The sequence below is a fragment of the Rhyacophila brunnea genome, unplaced genomic scaffold (genome assembly GCF_057557595.1).
Source record: "Rhyacophila brunnea isolate RB1 unplaced genomic scaffold, BYU_Rbru_1.0 scaffold_6, whole genome shotgun sequence".
Taxonomy (NCBI): domain Eukaryota; kingdom Metazoa; phylum Arthropoda; class Insecta; order Trichoptera; family Rhyacophilidae; genus Rhyacophila; species Rhyacophila brunnea.
Window position 1 is genome coordinate 11,009,287 of NW_028233276.1, and position 26,786 is coordinate 11,036,072.

Sequence of the window (26,786 nt, forward strand, 5' to 3'; positions counted from 1 at the left end):
TCTTCTGAGACCTTGTGAGGTCTGAGAAGCAGACCTCGGTTTCCTGACTATTATTTCTAGGGTTGGGTCTTGTGAGTACATTAATGCCCTTTCCCGCATGTAATCTGACTAAGTATTGAGAAAAACAAAAATCCTGTACATTATAAACAGATGACTGATGTGCTATAATTTTGGCGTAATTACTATAGTTTCTTGGACCGCGTACTATAATTCGGTGCCAAAAAGATGGCAGCACTGGAATGATCCTCTGGAAGCAAAGCAAAGTAAAGCGAATACGAAACAAAACATGGCCGACGTATTTTTATGTCAAAATTTCGTACTTTGATATATTAACACTGTAAATCAGTCGTCCGAGCCGTCTAATTGTGAAAAATACGATCACATGATTGTGAATAATTAATTACGACCGAACGAAACAGTCGAACTGCGGTGTGAATCGAATTACGCGTATTTTTCAAGATGTGAGACGTTTGTTGTCATTGCAAGGTAAGTTTTGGGTGCTTTCTTTTGCCTCGGTATGTTCATTGTTCGTGTTATTTGTCAAATATTCGAGCGTGTCACCGAAATTAATCATCCGTACTATTTTTTATTGATACTAAACTTGACGAAACGCGTGGCCAATTACGCGTTTCCGTCTTATCTGGCTATGATTACCTAGTCCTAGGTGGATATTGTTTGCCTCAGATTTACCTCACTTTTCAAATATTGTTCCCATATCACCGAGATATTCGATACATTATGATGATTGATAATGAAGAGCACAATATCACCAATTATTATGAGACATTATAAGTATGTTCCTCGATGACAGTCGGTATTTATTTTTTATTAAGTATGTAATTGTGTAGCCTTGTTTTCTTCGGATTACATATTTTTTAGATTGTATATACCTATTTATTCTGTCGGTATATCGTACTGTAGTGAACTCTGTCGCATCCGTCATAGAATTTCTTATTCATGCGGTGAGTAGGTCAATATTTTTCTTAAATGTTTATGTCTAATAAATGTTATTATTGTGTGATGATTTCCTGTGAGGTCACATCTTAAATTAGTATTGAAGCGCTATTGAAATTATTTATCATCAGCTTCTTGTGGTCAAAGTGACACCTTGCATCACAAACAATATTATTTTGTAATTTCTTGGAACATTCTTCACCTGACATCACAAGTCTAGCTAATAATATTATGGAATATGGAACATTATAAAAAGCAAGTCGCCAGGTATATTTTTATAAATACTTTAAAATTTAACACAATAATCGTACAGCTAGTTTAGCTACATTCAGTCCAGGCGTTCTTGAATTTTCATCGACAGGCTAATGTTCAGCAATTTTCGGGGCGTAAAAAAAAGGTGTCAAATCAGTTTGTGTCACCTATTACGCACTATGGTGTGTCGTTGTATCTTAACGCAATAATGGTACTTTCAAAATCCACGGTCGGCGGCCTCCGTTTCGGAAATGATCCCAATAGTGCGAATAATCCTACAAGCTTACCGAGAGTGCTCACTTACTCAGACTTGCGACGGCAGCTCAAATTTCTAGTACCTATAATAATATATTTTAATAATTTTTAGTGTTTTGCTGTCATACGTATGTAGTTGAAATGCAGCCTTCCGGCGCGACTGAAATTGAGTTGGTTATAGTGACATTAAACTTATAGGATGAAATGAGAATTGTGGACTCTTTTAGTCCGTAGTCCAGAATTACTTACTTGAGGGTCTCTACCCCAAACTCTCCCTCACCAGTCAGTCAGTCACACTCTGGGGTTCATAAACCTTATCCATTGCATCGACCAACATGACCAGCGCATCTGATTCTTGGCGTCCTCAAGATTTTAACTATATTATGCATAAATTGTTCAAAGAAATCAGCGTTCTTCGATATGAAACCTTTGGTTTTCCTTAACCATTTGGAATTCTTTAAATATATTTCCAAGACCTTCTCTATGCACAGAGTTATATTATTGTGCAGTTTTGAAATCCACGAAGAGATAGTTAACATCTTGGTCGTAGTGCTGCTTCTTTTCCAGCATCTGGCGTAGTTGTTTATATCAAATTTTATTTTAGGCATGGTCACAATATTGAAGCTCGAGTTGATATAAATAAAAAGGATTTCAAGTTATACACATTTATATTTTTTTAAAAATCGATGTTTTTTAAAATATATATAAAAAATATTGAAACGATGAATTAGTCAAAAATCTACACCACATAAAATCTAAAACTTAATAAACTAAATTTTAATGATAATTATGACCATAAAATATAATGCAATAATAAGATTTGACCCTGCAACGAATTCACATTTTATTACATTTTTTTACAATTGTAAGTTTATCTTGTTTAAAAAAAAATAAAAAATCTTTTTAATGTTTTCGGATACCTACATATTTATTAAATAATACAGTTGAAATTGTAAATTATCAAAAAAAAATCTCAAATTGCAAGCTTCGTATATTTCCGCTAGGTTCTCTGCTGGCATGCGTCTCCCCCTTAAGCCGTATCAATCGAATACTGGACACTCACCGACTCTTATCTCTCATTCAGACTCAACTGAGTCACAGTGAAGATGGATGAAACAACACTATTACATTGGTATTACCGAGATTCGGTTAATCTGCAGTCCTCCATTTTGACATTAACTAATACTTATTAATCCATCTAGTTGTAGGCTAAACAGTTTGTTGTTTTTTATCCAATATTTAGTGTTATTTTGGATGCGTTGTGTCATTGCAGATGTAGCCGGGCGAGCCATGGAGCGTGGGCGCGCGGAGCATCCCGTGGAGCTGGAGCCGGCAGTCCCTTCCGGCAGCGGATCGCAGCGTGCGGCTGACCCAGCCGTCACTTTCCGCCGCCTTGAGCCCTCCTACGCTGACGTCGCCCTGCCTGCCGCCTTCCTCGGCGTTGCCCTGCTCGCCGCTCTCTTCGTGCTCGTCGTGCTCGTCGCCTGGATCCGCGCCCACGCCGCCGCCTCCCGAGGGCGCACCCCACGCGATAAATCGCCAGCCTCAGTCCCCTCCGCCCTGGACGTGCCCACGCGGACGCCCCGCCCGGAGGAAGACGACAGCCGGTGTCCTGACGAGAGAGACGCTGCAGACGACCTCATTCCTGCAGACGATTTTGCCTTTCGGCTTCCCCGGATCTTCGACGATCCCGCCGACTTGAAGTTCGAGGACGAAGCCGAAGACCGAGAGAGGAATGCTCGAAGACCTCCCGCCGCCCATATGAGAAAGAGCAAAGCCGGGAAGACGACCCCGCCCGGTGGGGAGGGAAGTCGGCTCGCCCTTGTAGACAGTAGTCTGCCACCACGTTCAGAGCCAGCCCCACCCGAGCGCCGTTGGATTCCGCGCGGCAAAACATTGCTTGACTGGAGAGGCCGCGGCCAGAGCGGGGTCCTCGCTGTACCTGGCGAAGCCCCCCGCAGTCCGTTGGTTGCCCCTACTTTGGCACCTGACCGTTCGCCCTCCCTAGAGAAAGATGACAGGTCTCCCCTGTTTCGAAGGGACGAGCCCAAAAATGCCCGGTTCCGGTTTGGGGAAGACGCTGCAGAGCGTTGTGCAGCCGCTGGTTACGGTAGCGGCGGCGCCAGTCCCCTTGTGGAGGTGAGAGTGCAGCCACCCTCCACCGATTCTCACCGTGCCCTGGAACTCGTTTCACGGCGCTCTGGAACGCCGGAGTCGCCGTGTGAATCTTTCAAAGTCAGCAGCGCCCGTCTGAGGAGGGCGGGGAGTTTGAATGGTGAAGCACGCACCCCGGAAACCGTTGATTTCAAGGGCGAATTCAAAAGGTCGCCAAAAGATAAGCGTCTCAGTAGAACTGTGAGCGGAATGCATTTTGAAACATTCGATGGTGGGCTCGGTCCTGAATCTCTCGAGCGGATCGAACGCGACCCTGGCGAGAGAGAGAGGGGTATCCGGAATCCAAGCCGGGGACGAGAGCCGGTGAGAGAACGGGCAGAGGTCCAAAACTCACCTCGGGCTACGGAGGACGTCGACCGCGGCCCTAGATTTGACTTCTCTCCAGGGCTATTCCGCTCTGGGCCGCTCAGCTCTGCGGGCTCGCCTGGTGATCGGAAGTCGCCAAGTTTCTTCGCTGACAATCAGAGTCGGAATGCGTCTCCCAAGTCGTTCAGGGCCGAAGGCCCACTTTCACCCAGAATATCGGCTATGGACCCGTACAGAGCGGCACGGAGTCCGCTCATTATGGACAACGGGATGGATCACTTCCGATTCGACAAAGCGGAATATGGCACAGCTGACAACAGGATGAATGACTCTCCAGATGAGGTAGACTGCGCATTTTTAACAAAAGGTTCTGACGACACGGATGTCTCCGCTGTTGAATTGGCTGGCAACGAAAAGACTGATTTAGAAAAATTGTCCCCGCAACCCTCAATTGGAGCGAATGTCTCGCGGAACGGTGAAAATGAGGGGATTGATTTCGACAGACATGTTGTATCCAGAGGCAATTCGTTAAAAGTCGATGATTCCCGGGAAGAATCAATAAAAACACGGTCCCGGCGAAACTCAGGCAGGCCAGCCCTTTCCAGAGACAACTCCTTCAACGTGGCTGTCGATGACCCGTCTCAGGACCGAAAGATGTCGGGAGATCGATCGGCCACCTTCCGAAACGGTCCCGAGGATATTGCCAACGGCGAACTATCGATGCGCATGTCACTGGAGATGGAAGATAACGAACCTGCGGAATGCATTGATGGTTCTTTACAAATAAACATAGAAACTGACGACTCAGACAGATCTGCAAACGGAGTTCTCCCCGCTGTAACCGAAGACGGCCCAGACGGCTTGAGCGTACCGCAGGCCGGAGGCACTGCCAACTACCGAAGGCAACGTCTCAAATCCATCTCCTTGGACTCTGACAACGCCAAGTTCATTGAGCAGAACCTGGGAATACCCATTGTCAAACATCTGCGCCACGAGAACTTGTTCGATCCACGAGATGACGGCGATGATTCTGAAGCAGAACCATATGATGACGATGGTGATACTCGCTTTCATCATGCTGACGTTCCGAGGCGGACGGCATCGCCCACACACAGAGACGCCTACTTTAAATTTGGTGTTGCCGATGCGGTTGACCTGTATGCCGAATTTCGAGACGGAGCACTTGCGTCACCCGGTGATGCTCTCCCATTGAGGGATGGCCCGGTGGATTCCCCGGAGCCCGCCTCCCCTGTCAAGTATCTCCGAGATGGAGCTTCTGCTGTCTCCTTCTGCGAGATGCAGCCGAGGTTCTCTCCCAAAGAATTTGATTCCTTTGGAACTGGTGATGTAAAAATGTCCAAAGTTAGCAAGAACATAAGAAATCTGACGATAGACATCGGCAAAAGGGATGAGGACCTGGAGAGGGAGTTACGGGAGTATGAGCGCCTTGATTCAGCCACGGAGAAGCGTGCGACGCCCAAGACACCCACCCTAAAGGTGAAGGCCGCCTCCCTCGACTCTTCTGAGACTTTAAACCTGTCATTGCCCCGTGGGGATACGCTACGGGTGCCACACGACTCCGTCTCTGTGCCCAACACACCCAAGCGTAGGCCTGAGCGCCCCCTCGGCCACCGTGCCGGCCGCCTCGTCAAAGCCGATGATTATGGCGGGAACCTCCGCGACACTCACGGTCCTCAGCGGAAGCTCCACTCCAACGCCAAAGGCCCGGCCGGCCTCAAGGACAGTGGAATATTCCTTAGGGAGAACCACGCCAGCCTCATGCTTTTCCAAGCGGCTAAGTATGTCCCCGGCTCCGCCTTCAGCCGCAGGATGGGCTCTTTCGATGAAAACACAGTCGACCCGGCCGACAATGGCCCCACCCACCCCCGGCTTCCAGACCTCGCTGACCATCGCCTTGGCCCGCCGCAAAAGCACGGCGACGGGAACCCGTCTGTTCTCAAGCAAAACCTGAGTGTCTCCAGCGCCAACCTGAAAACTCTGCCCGAGGGGGTTCCCTCAAGCGACTTCCGAACCCGGCCTGACATGGACCGGCCCTCCAAGAGAACCCTCTTGCAGCGGCGCGGCTCCAATCAGAGCCTCACAATCAACCTAGATGGTGCCGGGGCCGGCTTGAGGCGTTCAACACTCAGCCTCCGAGGTTCTGATTTGTCGCTTGCCAGCTTCGGCGCATCCGGCTGCAATCTCAACGGCATAAAGGGCAGCGCATCTAATTTTAGCCTTAACACAGACAATCGACAAAGGAGGAACATCTTAGAGAGGAGGAATTCCAACACGTCATTGACACTAGCGCCAGAACCTGCACGCCACGCTCGCCCATATGGTGGTTCCAGTTGCAGCCTACGCGCTTCGCAGGGTAGCCTGGCGGGCGGCCGCCTCCTGCAGCGTCGCGGCTCAAATGCTAGTCTCACCCTTAACCTACAGGGCTCCCCCGCCTGCCGGGCCTCTGCCTCCTCGCTTGCCCGTTGCACTAGCAACGGCTCTCTTGATACCCGCCCTGGCGCAGACACGGATGCCGTGGGCGGCCGGAGAAGGGGGCTCCTGGAGCGCCGTGGCTCCAATGCCTCTCTGACACTGAACGTTGACAGTGGAGGTACGCGCCTCCGCTCTGACGCGGTTCTCAGCGTGTCTAATTATGACCTGGACGGCTCCGGCCGCACCCTCAGTCGCTGCGGGAGCGGCCTTGGCCGCCGAGGCTCTGACGTTTCCGAGCCAGACGACACGGCACGTGATGTACCCCGAGATGTGGAGATTGATGAAGCAGTTGCGCGGGATAGCCTCGCAGGCGATGCTGCACGCCGAACAGACAGGCATCGGAAGGCCGTCAGCACAGAGAGTCTTCTCCCCGAGCCGCGCCGTACGCGAACATCCCGCCGCCGGGACGCAACCGACACGTATTCCTTCGGGTCCCATGACGATCTCCGCTCAGACCGATATGCTGAAGGCACAGAAGCGGGAGGCGGTGACCTCGCCTATGTGGGTGGTGACCCAGATGACGAGATGATTTATGCTGTTCGGCCCCTTGCCAGCATCACTACTGAACCGCTCAGTCCCCATGCCACTTCTGAGGACTTCAAGACCTACTTGGCCAACGTCCAGCATCTGCAAAACGCCTCTAACATCCTGACCGGGCGCCACCTGAGAGACCTCAGTTCAGTGTTCCGCGAGGGATACTCGCGGCCCTCGCGGAGCGAGCGCCCCTCATATGGGACACTCCCGGAGCCCGATGACGGAGAGAGCAATCCCCAGCGACTTCTCCCTGAGGCTGATGCGCCGCGCCCTGACCGCCAGAAGGCTTTGCTGCGGAACCTGCATCAAGAATTCTGGGACTTGCCCACCAACTTCCAGGAGAAGCCGATGGTGTTCGGCTCCCATCCCAAGAACCGCTACAAGACCATCCTGCCTAACGAGCACTCTCGGGTTATCCTGAGAGCGGAGGCAGGAGCCACTGACGAAGGCTACATCAATGCCAATTACATTAAGGTGAGAAGACTACTTTTTATCAATTCTGATATTTTGTCGAACTAGACTTACTAGAACTGTCCAATAGAGAGTGTAATCCGATCGGTTCCTTTGATTTCTCGCCTTAACTTTATTCTTGATCAGTAAATTAAATGAATCGGGACATAACTTACAAAAGCACTTCTAAGCTGCTATAAGAAATATATCGTCGCTGCACATTCGCACATTCTAAGATAATTGTTATTTTTTTTTTATTAAATTAGACTAAAATATTTCATTTGTTATTAAAGCCTAATTTTTAAAAAAATATCACCACTTCAACATAAAAAACTCAATTTACCAATTTTTCGGCACATACAACTTATTCTTTACATAATTTGTGCATATTATAAGATATCTTCTAGAATCTAGACCAATGATACTCAACCTTTTTTTTCTTCAGGCTAAATACATATATTTGTAAAGTAACGCAGGCCGCATCACTACTGGTGTGACGAAAAAATCATGAACCCCTTTTTTACAAAACATTTTTGAGATTTTAAAAATTATGCGTGTTTTTTTAATTAATCATGTGCAATAGCAACACTCTTATACCAGATCTGATGTGAACCATAATGATAATCCTCTTTGGGTATCTGTGCGTCAAAATCGAAATGAATTTCAAGATATACGAAATTCCTGATAATAAATGTGTTTCGGGCCGCACATAAAAGCTTAAAGGGCCGCATGTGGGCCGCAGGTTGAGTATCGCTGATCTAGACCAAGGGTTCACAAATATTTTCGTCAAAGCTTACAGTTTTGAAATCAAAAATATTTGGGGGGCCAGCCTTTCTTTTGTAAATATTTTCTCTTTTTAAAAAAAATAAGGCAAAAATAATATTTTATTGTGTAAACTTATATTTTTAACTAAATATACATTATTCTCTTATAGAATATACTAAAAAATAATATTTCAATTTTTTAAATTGTTTGGTTGAAACTAAATCCTGCAACCTTGGCTCAATTTTGTGGTGTGAATACGCAAAACAGATCGATATGGTTGTCTGTTAATTTTGATCATGTTAAGCATGTTTAACTATACTTGGATATCGTCGCCGTAGATGTCAAGGGGGAGCCAGTCCACAAAATCATATTGCTGAGAAACAGGCACTCTAAAGATTTTGTGTGACAAAGAAAAGTAACATTTTTCTATTGAACTTTTTTGTTTTTAAAGATATAACAGTGAGACTTTCAACATAGAATATACATTGTGGTGTTATCTTTTTATTATTTTGTACAAATAACTAAAAAGAATAGTATCTTAGAAGTTATGTGTGTTATATCTCTTGACCACTGAATATTGAAATGTACAAAAAATGTAGTCAAAAGAGGTTTGTGGCTTAAATCCATTGACCACTGCATCTTTGATGATTTTAAAATGCTTTTGTGTACTTTACTCATTTTCACCAAATTTGTGGCTTGGCTCCCTTGACATCTACGGCGACGATATACCTCAAGTGAAAGATGCTTTTGCTTCTACGTTCTCTTGCAAATCTATTAATTCAAGCTGCATATTTACGGGAACAGCGTCCAGGTTACATGAAAAGGAATCTTGAAAAATATTAAAATTCATTTGATGTTTCAATCCAAGAAGTGCTTAGAAAATTCATCTAACATACATTGAATGATCCTGTAGTATTTTTCTGATCGCATAATACTGGAAGCCTCGGTAGATTCATTCAAAAGAGTTTGAAATGCTTCCAAATGACAAAAATTTCCAACATCGAATTGTTGTTGAATATGTCGAATCTCTGAAGCCTTCACATAATTAAAGAGATGGAAATAAACGCGCCCGCAAATGCAACAGACCTTGAATGCAATTGCAATATTACCGGACGTGTGGTGATTTGGTGCCTGGTGAGCCTGACATGAGGAAACAGCCTTCACCCAAAATAGGTCATGGCTGCGACCGCGCATTTAATTAACGGGTGCATACAAGTTCAAATTTTCCAGAATATCAGGATTGGATACTATACCACGTGAGAGCAGGGAAATATATGCAGCTACAATATGACATTGAATACATAAATAACACGAAAATATTATTATTAGGAGGCGTCCCTATAAAAATGGTCTATGTAATACATTGGTATCAAAAGTGATTTTATTGTATTTAAAGGGCTTATAATATGTTATAACACTACACAGCGTGGGGAATTGAATTTTCGTAATATTGCCACACTTATCAAAATTCATTTGAAAGGTTGGCTCGTGGAAGAGGGGTCCATATGCGATGTACATTGATACTTTTACTATGTTTATTTTTTATGTTTTTGTTGTTTGCTCTATTATGTGTTATGTTAAAATATGATTTTTAAATCAAGAAAATGCTTATCTTTCAAAATATACACATACAACAATGAAATGGTTGTATTTATTTTTTCATCTCTCCTGAACATTTTTGTTTTTGCATATAGACCCTTTTTATAGGGACGCCTTCAGTTTATGAAATTTAATTTAATTAAAATAATTTATATAAAATTAAATAAATAAAAAACCATCAACCATCGAATATGGGATATCTGAATCGCTTGACCTGCTCTATCTTTGATTGCAAGTTTATATTTAGCCAGGTTCCTTGAAAATTTTAGTCATTTTAATAGATAACACAGTTTTGAATTTATGTCCTGTGAAGTGCAAACTGCGCTGTGTTTTTGAAGATCCTCTTCTGATTCTGCTATAATAAATATTGATAATGCACCCCTTCATCCTCATTTTGCATTTGATCGGTTCATCCGTCCATAATAATGTGATATTTTTTTCCCATTCCAGGGGCACGATTATACCAAAAACTGTTACATAGCGACTCAGGGACCGCTCCAGAACACCGTTTATGACTTCTGGCTGATGGTCTATCAGAATGGCAGCAGGTTTAATGGAGATGGATGCACCAAGACTAATGAAGAACGACATTTCGGCTCCCCCCGAGCCGGCAGCGGAGACACAACGGAGAGATCCCGGGAGGGGCCGTCGGCCGCGCAGAAGATCGTCATGCTCACCAACCTGGTGGAGAATGGTCGCCAGAAATGTGAGAGATACTTCCCTTTGGAGCTGGATGAGGAGTTGCTCTTTCGGCGCGCGCCCGTCTCCGCCTGTTCCTCGGCGCGCGCCGACCTTGCCCCGCCGGGAGACTCGGAGGCCAACTCTTTCACTGTCAAGAATGTCGGCATTCTGAATAAAGTCGGCTACACTGTCAGAAAATTAAATGTCGTCTACAGAAACCGGTTCTTGAAGGTCGCTCCTGAGTATCCTCGAGACAGTTTGATTAAAATAGACATCCAACCGTCGACCGGCGGCGAGGAAACAGTGGACGTGGCCGGCGATGACCAAGCCCGCTCGCTTGTCGTGTACCATTACTGGTTCGACAGCTGGGCCGATCACAAGTGTCCGGAGGATGTCACCGCTCTGCTGGCCCTCAGCCTAGACGCGTCGCCCGGTCGCCGTCCAGATTTCGAGACGCGGGAGAAGAGGGCGGAGCCGTCCGATGCCCCCGTCGGATTCGAGAGAGGGACGGAAGCAGACGGAGCCGCCGCAGCACACGGAGAGCGGCGACTCAGCGCCTTCCAGCTGGCCAAGGCTTTCTTCGATGAAGCCTCGCGGGCCTCGTCGGAAAGCGTTCGGAACGTTGGCGACAGAAAGAATTCACTCGCCGGAAGGTTGGATCCACCGAAGCTTCGAAGGGATTCGGGGACGAGACGTGAATCTGCAAGCGGGATTGATCTTCGAAAGAGCGTCACCATTCCGAAGTCGATCGCTTCCGAGGCCGATCGGGAGGGGACTGACGCACCCCCGCTCATTGTGCACTGCTCGGCGGGCATCGGGCGCACAGGCTGCCTCATCGCCGTGCTTAATGGCCTCCGCCAGCTGGAGGCGGAGGGGCGGGTCGACGTGCTGGGCATTGTGTGCAACATGCGACTCAATCGCGGTGGCATGGTTCAGAACTCTGAGCAGTATGAGCTCATCCACAAGGTGCTGTGTCTGCACCGGGAGATCGCCCCGCCCGACGCCCGCTGATCGCCACCTTTCTTCAGACATTTACCGCTTCCGTGTGAAAGTGAATTCCTAACTTTTTCTCACGTTTGATAATTTCCTGGTGTTTTTGAAAATATTACGTATCCCCCCCGTCAAACGTTCGATTAATGATAGTTAATTTATTGTCTCCTTGTGAGATATTTATTTTTACGTCCTTTTTGTAAATAGATTATTTGTAGCCGTGCAAAGAAAATATTTTTTGAAGTAGTTTTAAGTAAATCTAATAATTGAGTAGTCATTCATGTTTTATCGGGACGCGCGCTTAGTATATTTTTGGGCAGTTTCATACCGGTCGTGAGCCATTTTATTAACTGTTGTTAAAATTCTAACGTAGATAAATTTAAATAATACACTGCCGCAGGTGAAATTCATGTCTTATTTTTGCATATCGCTCGGTTCGCCCGGCCATTGTAACTTTATTTTCACGCGTTTGATGCATTCATCGATTATTATTTATTATACATATCGATAGAAAATTTTCCAATCGGTCCAATACAGATATTGGATCCGATATTCCTTATCATTGGTAATGTCGGCAATACGTAAATCGCTCGCAGTCCTCCAACCCGAATTAGTGCATCAATTTTACAATACCAACAGTGTAACACAACTCTAGCGATGACGGTTCACGTAGGCGAGGCCGGCTCAGTGCACTATGAATAATAATTGTTATCTCCCGTCGGATAAATAGACCTAAAAATAACTTCTCACTATTGTTCCCGTAAAATCCAGGCAAATATTGAAAGATTTAACGATATAAATGGCAAGAAAAGTATTACGGTCACTCAAGCATCAATAACCGACAGACTTTTCTTCGGCCATATCTGCCCCTCGGTTGGAGAATACGGACACCACGCGGCGCCTCCGAGAATTCCTGTCGCTCGCTAGTCTTCTCGCATCATTCCAGGTTATACCGTCATCCCATAGCTCCGCTGTATACACTCTATAGATAGTATTCAGCGGCTTTCCGGGACAATCCGGTCGGTTTGAAAAATAAACGAGCCGGGTTGAGGCATCCGCAGCACGCGGCCGAGCCGGGTCAAATGGTCAAAATCAACGATGTCGATAACACCTTCCATAAGTAGAGGCAAAAAAATGACTTGCGGTCCACTGATTAGGTTAGCTACAAGCGAATTTTCATTGTACTTTCATTTGCAGAGAATTTCATACTACTGCTATGACATCATTTGCAAATTTTGAGGGTGTATCAAAAGACAGTCAGTCACGATAAGCAGCCACTACACTGGCATTATTTAGTTTATGTAAACCCATTTATAACCACACTCGAGTAAGGAATCACAATGGGCCGCCACGGCGTGAGTAAGAAAACCGAAATGACAACTGAGTGATGTTGATATTTCGTCGGTGTAGGAATGGTTTATCGAATAGACCAAATGTCAAATGTTCAAGAGACAAAAAACAAATTTCATTATCCTATATTTAAATACATGGAGGTATTTAAATTGTTGTTTTTACTGTATATGAATGCTGTATTCATTACAAAGCAATTTAAAGAAAAGGATGGTTCTGGTCCATTTTGATACAAAAAATCATTCTGCATTAAAAGGTCAATTTCGACAAAAACGGATATTCGACAAACCAATCTATAGCGACGATTTGTTGACACACTAATACCAAAAATGAGGCTTCTTCTCCTTCTATTTTTATAGTCCAAATTCTTTGGTAAAAATGCAATTTGAGTAATGCGGAGAGTATTAGTGTCTCGGGAGTCGCCCGTCAAACAAATGCAGAATTTTTAAATTGAAATGCATAATAGAAAATGAACAGGTCGTGTTAAGGCATGAATACGCAGTTTTGTATTCAAAATGTGGGAGCGGAAGTTTTTTCAGGTGTTTTGAAGGTATGAAACTATTATGTATGTATATGATTTTAAAAACTCCAAATTCATTCTATATAATGTTACTGATAGTTCTTCCGATTCAATTGTCGCTGTAGATATTTTTTATTTTTGTGACATCTTGCCGAGTTTTACTAAACAGAGTGTGTTGATTTTGTGCCATTGAATTAGCGAAAGAAACATTTTTTGAAATCTGTTTTTAAATTAATACAATTTTGTGAAATAATAATTCAGTAATGAGTATAAAATATTACATATTATCCAGTCGAAAGGTGAAACTCGCTCGTTTATGTTTATCATTAAATATACTTACATGTATCCAGTAATTTTATTATTTTAAAAATCAAGATTGCATCGATGACTTCTCCGAAATGATTTATATTTTATGATAAAATCCAGTTAATTTAAAAATGAAAAGTTTATAACCATGTCTTCTCGATCTAGTGGTAGTGTTTACTATGTTATCTGCACAAATGAAATCGCCCATTTATTCATTGCTCTGTCGGATTTTCAAAACCGACTCATTCCTATTCAATTGTCAATCTAATCGACTCAATGAGTGTTTTTCGACCGGCTTCAGGTTATGTGAGAAATTAGTATGACCCTCAGATAGCGAGGACCCCCTGTAACACAGTGTTGCCAATCGTGGTCCGCATACTAGGTACAATATTAAAAGGTTATAGTACGCCCAAAATACTATAATTTTGAATATCAGAAAAAATGGATTTTTTATCTTAAAGATTTAATTTCGACATTAAAAAATACGCCTAAAGTACTATAATTTCGTAATGGAAGAAAATTTGGTGAGCCGAGAAAAAAAGTTGCTCGAAAGAAGTAAAAAAAGTCCTCGACTTTTTATTTATAATCGATTCGCCGGTCAGCATTTTGGTTGGAAGAGATACCTAATTAAAAAAGGTTTCGCTGTTTCTCAAATTCTCCATTATTTGTTTTGTGAGAAATAAAAAACTTATACATACCTATTGAACAGATGACAATGCGTGCTATAATTTCTTGGACCGCGTACTATAATTCAGTCACGGATAGATGGCAACACTGATGTAACATGACATTTTGAAAGTTTAGCCGGTTTAGTTATCGCCAAAGTGAGCGATCAAAGTGGGGATTTTTTGTATCGACAAGGAATGAAAGAATAAAAACTGATTCCGCCAATCAAAAAAAAATTTGGATCAGAATCATCGACCAAATATCTGATCTGTTAAATTGACGAGGTTATACTTACATTACGTGTATGGTGAATCTGTAAAACGAGTTTATCTTTGACCTGAGATTTCTGATTCAATTTTATTTTAGTTACTATTTACTGTACCAAAATTTACAAAATCAGATGATTCATTAAATTTAAATGCTTATTTTTGACTCGAGATGCTCGTCATAGTTGAGTAACAGTTCATCACAGTTGAACTGTTTCAATCCGTTTAAAACCCACCTATGAATTGTGAAACGCTGAATATTCATTTCCTCAAAGTAACATTGTTTTGTTTTCACTTGATAATTAATATTAATAATTATTAGTAACCATCCTTTTGGCTTATTACACGATAATTTTCCTTTTGAGGTTTTTATATTTGGTGTATAGGGTAATCATTGATAATGTCATTAATTCCAATCTTATTTTTTTTATATACATAGTTAAATATTGTAAAAACTTAATAACGTTCGGTTGTAACTTAATAATATTCGGTGTTTTTTTAGTAATAGGTAAACGCCGTTCGGCACCAATTTAGTGTTATTTTTATGTAAATACTTTTATATAAAATATTAATATATTACGATACGTAATGGTAAACAGTTCCAATTTATTTTCATCTTTGTAAAATATATGTAAGCTATGTATTATAATATATCGTGAATATTTTTTGTGTAATTAAAAAAATTGTAAAACCAGTCTATCGTAGATTCCTAAAACGATACCTTTTGTAAGTTATATCAAAAAATCTATATTAAATATAATATTATATTATATCATATTTATTATTGTATGTTTAAAAAATGATAACACCAAAATCTATTTACATAATTTTACTATTAAGTGTAAGTGTAAGTAAAATGTTTATGTATTTTTTTCTATTTATGTATAAATATATATTGATAGATAGATACCAGTGTTAAATATTAAACAATAAAAAAATATATATCTAGATTCTTTTGTGACAAAATTGATATTTTTATTTGTAATTGTCCGGCCTCGACTCCTATTTCTCTAGAGACTATTTTGCTTTTTTTGTTCGCAAATATAATTATTTATATTTCAACAGTTCGTTTTGGTAATCGGTCATCTTCACTCTTATCGACAGAGAGCGAATCTACAGGCAGTCGTTTGGATTTAGCCGCATCGGATCCAGTTCGGGTCGATGCGGGTTTTACACGGCGTTGATACTGCTCATCGACTAAGTTGTGAAGTTGTACCATTTTTTCTGTTGCAATGCACCGTCGGATTTCTTTGAAAAACTCTATGTAATGGTGTAGGTTGTGTCTGAAAAGATACAAACAAAACATCAATCTATCATCGATTGAACCAGTTTCGGTGTGACAAGAGTAAGCGTACGCATACATGTCAATCTATACAGTTTTCATTTTGACAAAATATACGGTTTTCGGTTCAGTTCTGGTTCGAAGCCCTGGTTACAACTGAAATAGCTTTCGACATAAAAGACAACCTGTAGATTTTAATATAGAATTGTATAATCTAAATGCTTTTTTTTATAACATTTCACGAAATTAGGGTTCAAACTTATTAGTCCCAGTCATCAAAATTGATTGCAAATGTTCACTTGTTAATGCTGACTTGTATTGAAATTTTACGTAACCTACGAGTATTTCACCTTTTGAAAATGTCTTTTCACCTAGGTAGGTGTAGGTGCTACCAATAAATCCTTCAGCATTGCAGTCATATTATGACCACGATAGTCATCGCTCGCAAGACATTTATAGAAATCTCATAGTAGTTGACAATTCAGTGGAAAAACAATTTTTAGGATATGCGGTCAATAATACAGAGAGAACTCCAGTTGTATTGGTTCCCATAAATATGACTGACAAGCGTGCACTATTTTTTTGATCTCCATAGCCTAACTTCTCAAAAATCACACTTCACCGCTGATGTAGTTACTATTACAAAGCATCAGGGAAGTGAAATACATATATTATACATTTAAGTTTTATATTCACGAGAATGTCAATTCTTAGGGGACACTGTGACTCACATCATCAATAAAACGCTGGATAGAAGTTCTCTGGTATTGGTTAGATGATAAATGTATGCTCGACTATGTTTTCTGCACGCTAAACAAGTACAGCCGTCCACTAACGGGCCAAAGTCTTCTTTGTATCTGGAAATTAACAAAATGATTGTTCTATAAATATTAATTAAACTATAAGTATTCTTCGACCTTATAAAATAATAATATATTTAGTCACAATGATTAGATATCGGCCTTTAATGGTCAACCCATAAAAAAACACATTAAAATGGTGGATGAATCAAATATCCTAAGGAAACCTTTTGCCCATATATGTTTAGTAGGAGATTCTACAAATCGTCAGTTGTGTCGCTAAATTTCAAAACTCGCCATAACACCTTTTTGAAATAGTTAAGATATATAATATATTGTCAATGGATTCGTAATTAAAATCTCTACATGAAAACTTTATCGCCTCTTTCAAAATCCGCTACGAGTGACTTATTTATGAAACAAAATCAATGCGTCTATCAATTCCCGCTATAACACTGTTTAACTCATTCGCTGCTGACTATATAATGAGATTTTAATTAGCACCTTTAAAATGCACGTTAATTACATCGATCGGCCGGCCGCCTGGTCATTACGCGCATGTGCGTCTTCAGCGTCCAAAGTATTAACATTCAAAAACCGCTTTAATACAACTGACCAATAAAAAGCGAGAATCAGACTAAAAACAACATGGCCGCCAGTACATTTATTCTGTGACTTGTGAGAAGAATGTTATTTTGTTGATTTGATAATTTAACTATTTGTAGTCTCAACGTGAATATGGTTAAATATCCAATTAATAAAGCAAGGAAGATGTTGAGCCAACCAAAATCTTGGAAAGTCAACCAAATGTGCCAAAAACAGTAAGTTAAATTTGACATAAATGTGTTGGAAATGCATGGGTCACTACCTGAATTTCCAGTGGCGTGTAACTTAATTATGAGTGGTTAAAACTGTTCTTTTCACTAATATATTTTTTTACAAAGAATAAATTGTTACGAAATCATTTAAAAATCTCGTTCTAATATAATATATAATAGTTTGTATACGTTAAATAATGATACCCAGCAGATAAATTAATATAGAAAGTTTTTATCTAATTAACTGTTTCATTTCAGATATGCATATATTTTGGTGTTGAGAAAACAACATTTTTGTAGCAACAAGTTTAAATAAAAATAATTCTATTTACATTGCGACATTAAGTTGTCAAAATATTCCCTAACAAAATACGCTATAACCTTCAATGCATATTTCAAAAACCGTTATAACACTATGTAACTTACTAAAGCTGCTATAACCAAACATTTAAAACTATTATTTAATCAGTGGACTAGAATACAATATAAATAGGTATACAACATATTTCCAATAATGATCATTCATTGGGCAAAAAAAGAAAAACATCAATAATTCCATTATCCAAAAATTGAGAAGTTTTTATCAATTATCTCAAAAAATAAAAAGGTGTTATAGCGGGTTTTGAAACTTAGCGACACAGTTGTCCTTTCTGCCAGCTTAGGTGCAACGATAATTATATTACTTATTGCTGAGCGGCGTGTGTCAAAGAATTCATATTCGCATGTTGCAATTAAAATACTTTTTTTTGTTAAGCAATAGTGAACCATTAATACAATGTCTGTAGAATACGTTTTTTCATAATTACATATCTAAAAACTTTTGCATCCTACAACTACTATACATACAAATACCTATTAATAGATACCTACAAATAATAAATGATTTTGTTCGTGGACCCCTTTTAGAATGTTCTAAAAGTACCATATTGATACCTATTACCAAGTATATATTGTATAGTATCAAAACAATAGGTAACGATATCGCGAAAGTACCTATATCGATAGAAAAATCGTATATTTATTTCTTTACATATTTAAGTATTTTGAAGATGCTCAGCCCAAACTGGTCTATTTGATTATAAACTATTGTCACTGATGAATTTCACCAAATTGATCATAAGAAATTTCCTCTTCAAAGTACCAGTGGTGTACGGTCTATAGATGTAGATGCGGGACATCCCTGGAAATATTCGTTTGAATAATTATGGTATAATTATAATACCTATCATATATTATGTATTGCATAAGCCGTAATTGTATTCTTCATTCTTTCAAACGAACCGCAGAGAGGTATAAATTTGTATGAAACGTACGCATGGAATGGGTTACATTAAGATAGTTGAAAAATGTTGCAATATTTGAGTTCGACCCTGAAAAAAAAGACAAAATTTATCTACACTCGTAACAATGGTGTTGCTATAATGTTAATTGTTAACTTTTAATTGCACACATTGGCTTTTTTTTTTGACCATGTCTGATCCTAAGACGATCATATTATGGACAGAGTGGATGTTTGTATTAACAGATTTTTGTTTATACAAAAAATGGATGTTAGCCACTTGCTCAATCTATTAGGTTCCATACTCGGACTCCAAACACACATTGAAAAATAATACATATTATGTTCATTTGCCAGATCCAGGATTCGAGCCTGGGACCCATCGAGCTCGGCCATCGTGGGCGTAAATTAATAATAATTTATACATATTCACAAAATATACACACATGCGCACATGGTAATATGGTATTTGACATTAAATAACTAGGTATTTCAGTATAGCAGTATTGTATGAAATTGAAACAGCAAAGGCACATGGTAAATTGCCATTTTCTATTCACATGTAGAAGTGGACCCCGCAATGCAGGACATATCTTAAACGATTTACGAGCAACACTTATCAGCCGTTCACTTGCCGGTATATAGAGAGGAAAGGAACATGTGAACCAGATACATACACGTATTTGTTGATATTATACCCTTCCTGTAGGATTCGCCACGGGCAGTGAAATATAAATATTGTTAATTTAACTAATTTTCTATGCAATAGGTGAAGCTGTAAACATTTTTCAGTGATGAAGGCCGATGATAATTATTGACGTACATCTTATCTTGTAAATTCATTTCGTACTCCATATTGGCATCCGATTTGACGTCGAGTTTGAATCGGAATGACAGGGCATGAAAACGTTCGGTAGTTTGATAGGCGGCACTCGTGTCGAATAGGTCCCACCCGGACGCCACCAGGTGGAGAAGGGTCACCGCATTCCAGCATCCTGCTGCTACTCTCACTTTATTCTCCGGCAAGAGAGTCTGGAAAATGATAAATATTATTTTAGACATTGAGAATTGACTATAAATAAAAAGATAAAATGAATCTATATTAATGTGATTGAGGATTGAATTAACAGTGGATTAGAGTGAACCACTTTGTACAGTGGATTATTTTGCATATATTGAGGGTATACTGACAGAAAGCATTAACTCATTAAAACAAGTTCTGAGATAATCGCAAAAAGGACTTTAATTTTTTTTTCAAAGCGTTCTCCCACGTAGATTTTTTTATGATTTGAAAACATTTTTTCTACATTATAAAGACTAACCTTTATGGCAAACACAATATACATGTTAAAAGTCCTGTATTTTGTATACGTAGAACGCATTAGGTCATTATCATGCTTTCTATCAGAATAAAAAAATAACAATATGATTTAATAATGTTTCTATTTTCTCACCATTATATCCTATGCCTTTGTGCGTTTTACCAGGACGTAGAGTGTAAAATTGTATACATTTTGGCATTTAAAACAGAAAAACAGCAAAAACTGAAATAATGTGTTGTCAGTATACCCTCGATATGTAGTACCTACAGCAAAATCGCAGGCAGAGTGAATCCGGCTAATCAATAAATAGAAAGTGTCATAGCCGACTGGAAAAACGAAAAACACCTCTGGGTGTGTTTGAACTGTCAACCTTTTGATCTGCAGCTAAATGCACTGTGTCCTCAGGCTCGGATTGGTGAAAATTGTTGAAAATATCTACTTCGTCATATATGTATTATTTAACACGAAAACTTGATTAAATAATGGCGCCAGGTGGGATCTAGCTCTATCCACATCTTCTTAGTTGATAGTCGAATGAGCTACGGCGAGTGTGAGGATTTCAGCGCATTTATTCTATACGCCAGACTGCTTTCGGTCACTACGGCAGCTATCTAGGGCACGTTTGTATCGAAGTATTAGCACTTATTGTAACAATTACAATAAGTTAGTCGTCAAAACTGTCTATCTCGCTCTAAAATTTACCACAGCCAAAAGAGGTGCTGTTAAAACATAGCACTTACAATTACAACTAACTTATTGTAATTGTTACAATAAGTGCTAACACTTCGATAGAACCCTACCCTAGATAGCGGCCGAAAGCAGTCTTGTGTATGGAATAGAAGCGCAGGAATAATAAATGAAAATCAAGAAAACCATTTGTTCATTTCACCATCTACTTTTTATTACTGCAGTGCCCCGCAGTCATTTTTAATAAACTTTATACCTGTCAACCAGTGGCGGCCGGTGGTTTCCAAAATTGCTTTCATTGGGGGTGCACTCAAAATTTTCTTACCTTATTTAAAAAGCATATCAATTCAGCGTTGTTTCTGTTTAGCGAACACCTCAATCACTTCTCATTAAAGTCTTGAACTGTTTGTAAAAGTTTTTTCTCAATGCTTAACACAGGTAGACATGTTAAGTCAGTCCTGATTCATGGTAAGTATTTCTGAAAGACGATTTAATTCTTTTAATGGTTGAAAAACACTTTTCAATTTCCACAGATGTCATCGGACCATCCTTTTTTTATTCTGACTCTTATTATTATTATTGATAAAGTCTACGTTTACCGACATCATTTTAAAACACATACACTTCACTGATTGAACTATAATTATAAGTATTAAGTATTATAAATCTTTTATTCAAAATTTATCATTTTAAAACACATACACTTCCCTGATTAAACAATAAGTATATATATTGTTATGAATTTATTTTTATGAACAAAACTATCGAAATAACGTGACAAAACACCTAAAAAAGCCGACTATAACGACGACCGCAGAAATCACACTGAATTGTATGTAAGAAATAATATTTGAAGAAAATATTAAAAAAACAAAACTATCGATTGTTTTGAATAGGTAGGTACGTATTTTTCGACTCTCGACAAATCGTCAGTTTCTTCGTCTACAAAAAGCAATAAAACTCCAGCAAAATGCCTGCATTGTTAAAAATATGACATGTTATACATATTCACTCACTATGAGAAAGAACATGGTAACTGAGATTTTAATTTTTTATAAATTATATTCAAATATTTGCAAATATAGAAGGAATAAAGGATCGATCCAAAATATTTATGTTGATAATCAATTTTTATTCAATATCAGCCTATTTTCAATGAATTTATATGAGATTTAAATAAAAAAAATCTATTTTTTTATCAATCCTGCTAAATCTCAGTTACTACATTTTTCCGCGTAACTTTTGAGCTGCGTCCCTAATGGTCATAAAATTTTATGTATTCATGAGTTATTTATCGTTTTCACGTGTTGGCTTGAACTGTTATTACCCAATGTAATATGAACGGCAAACTAAGATCTATATTTGTGCGTTCCGACGAGCGCACGAATTCGGTGACTTTACTGAGTATATGCTTTTGGTATAAATTTACATGGATTAAATTGCGATAAACGAGTGATGACTTATGAATAGCATTGTTGCACATTGAGTGATGTTTAGGAAAAAGCAGTGCAGCGCACATGCATGGTGTTAGAGGAGCCGCCGCTGCTGTCAACTTCATTCTGAGATTTCACATCAGTAATGCAGAATATGAGTTTGACACGTACCGTGATATCTTGCAGGAACGGTTCGAGTTGGTGTTTTTGATATTCCTCAATGAGAGGGCCATCATGGGTGACGCCGTCCAGAATGAAACCCCCGAGTTTATCGGAGACGGCCGCGACCGACTCTGCACATCTTTTGCGCTCTTCTGTAGAATGCCCTCCTTCGATTACTCCTGTAAATATTATTTAGCTGTTTCAATGTATGTGAAATCCGGGAGAAAAGTTTTAAATACTCACTAAAATATGTATATCTTTAATAATTACAAAAATGTAAACTAACTTATAGATATCATTGTAATTAGAATTTATAGTACCTAATAGAGAAGTATTCTGTGATAAATACTCTGACTGGAAATGTCTCTGAATGCATCGAGCGAGCATGGCGGCGCTCCCGGCGGCCGATTTGGTGACTCTCTTCTTAGAAGAGGTGGAGTCTGTAAAACCGTCGCAGAAGGCCGAGTACAGGTCTGGCTTGAAACACTCCACTGTGTCCATGTAACTGAAATTATCCACAAAATATTTTATAGATCAAATATGACAGAGTTCAAGAGGTGTGCTGATTGTGGGTCCTTAATACAAAACGAGCGTCGTACATAAATAATTTTATGTGACAAATATCGATACTACATCAGTATAAAAAAGCATTTGTGGCGATCACACGTGACAAAAATGAATCTTTTTTGAGCACTATTCTTGGACTACGTAATTGGTATTTTCATTCAAAATAAGTAATACCTATTTAATGTTCTCCATTCTTAAAATAACAATAATACACTAATACTAAGAAAAATAGATAAAAATTGTAATTGAATTAAAATGGGCAATGATCCATTGGCATCTACCGGATTTTCATCACTATGTACTATTATTACGTACCTACATAATATTATTATGTACTGTAAAAAAATGTTCACTTAAAAATGTCATGAATTTGAATCCATTAAAAGACGATGGTTACTTTCGAAGCATATCCATTTCGCTATTGATTAAACATGCAACTTGGTTAGAATAACATTTCATTAAAAAATAAGTAGGTAGTATGCTCCTACCCATCGGCATCCATTTGTATTCTTCCTTTTCTTGTCCACAAGGGAACTTTGAGTGATTCTGTGGAACTGTAGGGATGGGCGGCTGTGGGATCTTGCAGCATCATGAAGCGAGGGTACTCTCCGAGTCCGCAAAATTGTGCCACCCCTTCACCTTGCGCTTTCACTCCAGGAACCATGTGGAGGGTTGACAGAAGAGGAGTTTCCATTAAGAACAGATCGCTTGTCAGCATTTGTAATACTTCATGGGTTAAATGTGGAATGCTAGCGCCCTGAAATAAATAATACAGCATCATCTATATTTTACGATGTAGGAGTCGAGCATTCTTTGGCGAAGAACTGAGAGCCCAAAGCATCTCCAATTCTGTTTGCTTCAACTAACTGAACCAATGTTTGATTTTCGGTTTATATGGAGAAAAAATAAATTCATTTCCAACTGCACTGTATTTCCGCTATTGATATAAGTTTTTCAACGATAAAAGGTGTTGCAGGCAAACGATTGGTGGCACCCAGTTCCCGATACATATCAAACGATCTCGATGACATGGTTATGATAATATTGTTTCAAGTATTGACCTTAATTTGGCGGCTAAACTAAAATAACAGGTTCGGTTTAACCTATATTTTTAAAACAGCTATCTTACTTTGGTGTACATCATGATTGCTGGAGTCTCTATAGTAAGACCTGGTATTCTAGGCAGGTCTGATATGGCACCCCGTCGTCCCAGTGAGGATTTAGATGCATGCACGGTGAATTTCATTGCTTTCATCGAATATATTGTCTTGAGAAGTTTTTTAAATTTTATTTCATAATAATTCACCATGCACAATTTTCAAACAAATTGCTCACACATGTCAATTTGACATTTCGATAAGTGCTGCCATATGTATATTATTATCAGCTAATCTATGTGCCATATTATGTATTTGAATAAGTATCTATGGTTTTCAAAATGGAAATAAAGATCCATGTCTAAATTAAAATCAAAGTCTATTTACAATCTTTTTCGAATTCCATTTTTCGGCACGCCAATTTTCCTATTATGAAATTACAGTACAGTTCTTTGCACTAATTTAGCGTAGGTATTTTTTTATGTTGAAATTAAACTTAAGGCCATTGGACCCGTTTTTTCCTGTCTTCTCAGAATCGTGGAAATGGCAAGGACGTTTGACACATAAAAAACACTTTATTTATTTAAAATCTAATAAATAATATTCAAATAAAACTTTTTGTGTCATTAAAATTTTCTGATTCGCTTTACTTTTTAAAATAAATGACAAATAGTCGGTCCTGTTTTCGAAATTGGCCAAAACGACTGTCACGCCACAGTGAATTTTTGAACTTAATAATAGTTTTGCAGGTATATATCGTCACCGTTTTAGCAAAACCATCTATGTGCACTTTCTCAAATTGTGCAGGAGAAGGATAAAACTGAATAAAAAAATAATGTTACATTTAAACATTAAAATTATGAAGAATGCTTTATTATAATCAGAAAATGGTCTAAGATTATTATTTTGTTTACAAAAATCTTTTATTTTTAATACAAAAATAATAAAAATACAGTTTGTGATGTCACATAAGTTGTTTTGACCGTTTTGTAAATACACATAGTTTAATTTATTCATCAAAATGTGAATAATAATAAATTCATGAAAAACTGTTACATAAATAATAGTTGAAATATACATAGTGTGTTAGTGATAAATTGCAATATCATTTTATTAATTATTAATGCAATAGTGAGATGATATTATATTTATAAGTTCGTTTACTTTCTATTAGCAGGTTTAAATGTTAGGTTATCGTAGAAATAGTGGTGATCTTTCTCTATTACACTTTTTAATTCCTGAAGATGTATGTATTTCGACTGTGATATTGGCAATGATTCATTATATATATTATAAAAGCTGTTGAATCTCGATGTTTTTTCTCTCTAAAGATATAACTTAGAGCAGTAGCGAATAATTTATTTCGGTTTTGATATCCACACCCATCCGATATTAGAATTATTTCATTGTATTGTCCTGCTTTCGATGAGATGAGACAAATTCATTAGAAGATACATTATGAAGAATGTATATGGTGAAATTGTGTAGTTGCAGCTTTTGTTTATAATACATTTGTGCCTGTGTTTTGGACATAGCAGCACACTTTGGAGATCCATTGTGATTACTAACCGTCCAGTAATACTTCTGGTACTCTCCTTCATTTCATTTTTGGTCTTCTAGCATCTTTTTTTTTTTAATAATGTGGCTATTGTATTCCATTTCTGAAACATTCTTCATTTTATAACTACAGCATATGGCAGTGATGGCACACTGATCTTTACGTGGTTGGTGGATACTGATTTTTTGGTGGTAAATATACTGGAGTATATTCAGCTGCTTTATGACCATTTTCCAGAGACCATTTTTTATATTCATCATGCATTTGTATTTTGGATCGGAAACACGATTCCACATACACCCTGGAGGTATTTTCTCTGCAATAATGGGTGGGAACTTTGGAATTAGATCCAACCATAATGTAACATTTTTCCACAAATCTCTCCGTTTTGATTTTTGGTTGCACTACCAATTATTTATCTTCAGTCAGATTCTTATTACTTGTCATTGTTGCTTTCAATTGGCCACTGTCATCGAGGCGTTTGTAGTTGTTTATCCAACTTTTAAATTAATTCTCGCCTATACCCTATTGACCATGTAGGCATCTTCCAGAAATTATTGAATATTTCCTGTCTCTCTTTTTGAGAAAGCATCTTTCAAACCGTCGTGCAAGACCATAATGCATAGCATATAACATAGAAACAAACAATGTGTAGCCAAACTGTAAAAAAACATTACACTCTCGATATCAAAATACCATCTTACTTATATGTTACTATAATATACACATAGTTGTTTTTGTGAACCGTGGTTTTTGAACCTTACACATAGCTGTTTTTTATTTTTTGAAATAACTTCGGAGCGAGTTTACCCAACACATAGATCATTTTACTGGCCTATAGAGAAAAAAATAAGGAATGACGTGGTATTTAAAAGTCATTTTTGATAAAAGTGACACATAGATGGTTTTGCTAAAACGGTGACGATATTGTATGAAAGAAATGGGTAAAATAATACATTTGATTAATTAACCCACGTACTTTTTTTAATATCAGAAAAATAAATATTTTAAAGCCATTTTAGTTTGAGTATACATCAGCCAATTTTGAATGATTTTTTCTCACAAAATAATATATACTGCACAATAAAAATATTTTTTTATTATAATATAACATTCAAGTAATATTATAAATAATAATTAACAATGAAAAAATAAATAAAACCTTATAAATTCGGTACAATTAGTGACGCTATATTACCAAAACACGTCGTACGTTTTC

General features: G+C 38.9%; 2 protein-coding genes across 2 annotated transcripts; one reads left to right on the forward strand and one right to left on the reverse strand.

Moving 5' to 3' along the window:
- Positions 1 to 265: 265 nt before the first annotated feature.
- PTP-ER (Protein tyrosine phosphatase-ERK/Enhancer of Ras1) lies at positions 266 to 14,517 on the forward strand. The gene is made up of 3 exons (XM_085956675.1): positions 266 to 486; positions 2,735 to 7,443; positions 10,234 to 14,517. The coding sequence occupies exons 2-3, from the start codon at positions 2,752 to 2,754 to the stop codon at positions 11,473 to 11,475; spliced, it is 5,934 nt and encodes a 1,977-aa protein (XP_085812801.1). The 5' UTR covers positions 266 to 486; positions 2,735 to 2,751; the 3' UTR covers positions 11,476 to 14,517.
- A 954-nt stretch (positions 14,518 to 15,471) lies between these two features.
- On the reverse strand, positions 15,472 to 24,274 carry LOC147065202 (queuine tRNA-ribosyltransferase accessory subunit 2). Its single transcript, XM_085956676.1, has 7 exons — positions 24,042 to 24,274; positions 23,401 to 23,669; positions 22,666 to 22,850; positions 22,355 to 22,524; positions 19,565 to 19,773; positions 16,576 to 16,701; positions 15,472 to 15,845 (listed from the first exon to the last, which is right to left on the reverse strand). The coding sequence occupies exons 1-7, from the start codon at positions 24,219 to 24,221 to the stop codon at positions 15,614 to 15,616; spliced, it is 1,371 nt and encodes a 456-aa protein (XP_085812802.1). The 5' UTR covers positions 24,222 to 24,274; the 3' UTR covers positions 15,472 to 15,613.
- Positions 24,275 to 26,786: the final 2,512 nt, after the last annotated feature.

Coding starts and splice junctions, on each gene's coding strand:
- PTP-ER (XM_085956675.1), top strand. CDS start 2,752: ATGGAGCGTGGGCGCGCGGAGCATCCCGTGGAGCTGGAGCCGGCAGTC. Junction 7,444..10,233: donor TCAATGCCAATTACATTAAG/GTGAGAAGACTA, acceptor TTCCCATTCCAG/GGGCACGATTATACCAAAAA.
- LOC147065202 (XM_085956676.1), bottom strand. CDS start 24,221: ATGGTGAATTATTATGAAATAAAATTTAAAAAACTTCTCAAGACAATA. Junction 22,525..22,665: donor ACAGAATACTTCTCTATTAG/GTACTATAAATT, acceptor TAATATTTACAG/GAGTAATCGAAGGAGGGCAT. Junction 15,846..16,575: donor TCCAGCGTTTTATTGATGAT/GTGAGTCACAGT, acceptor GTATCTTTTCAG/ACACAACCTACACCATTACA.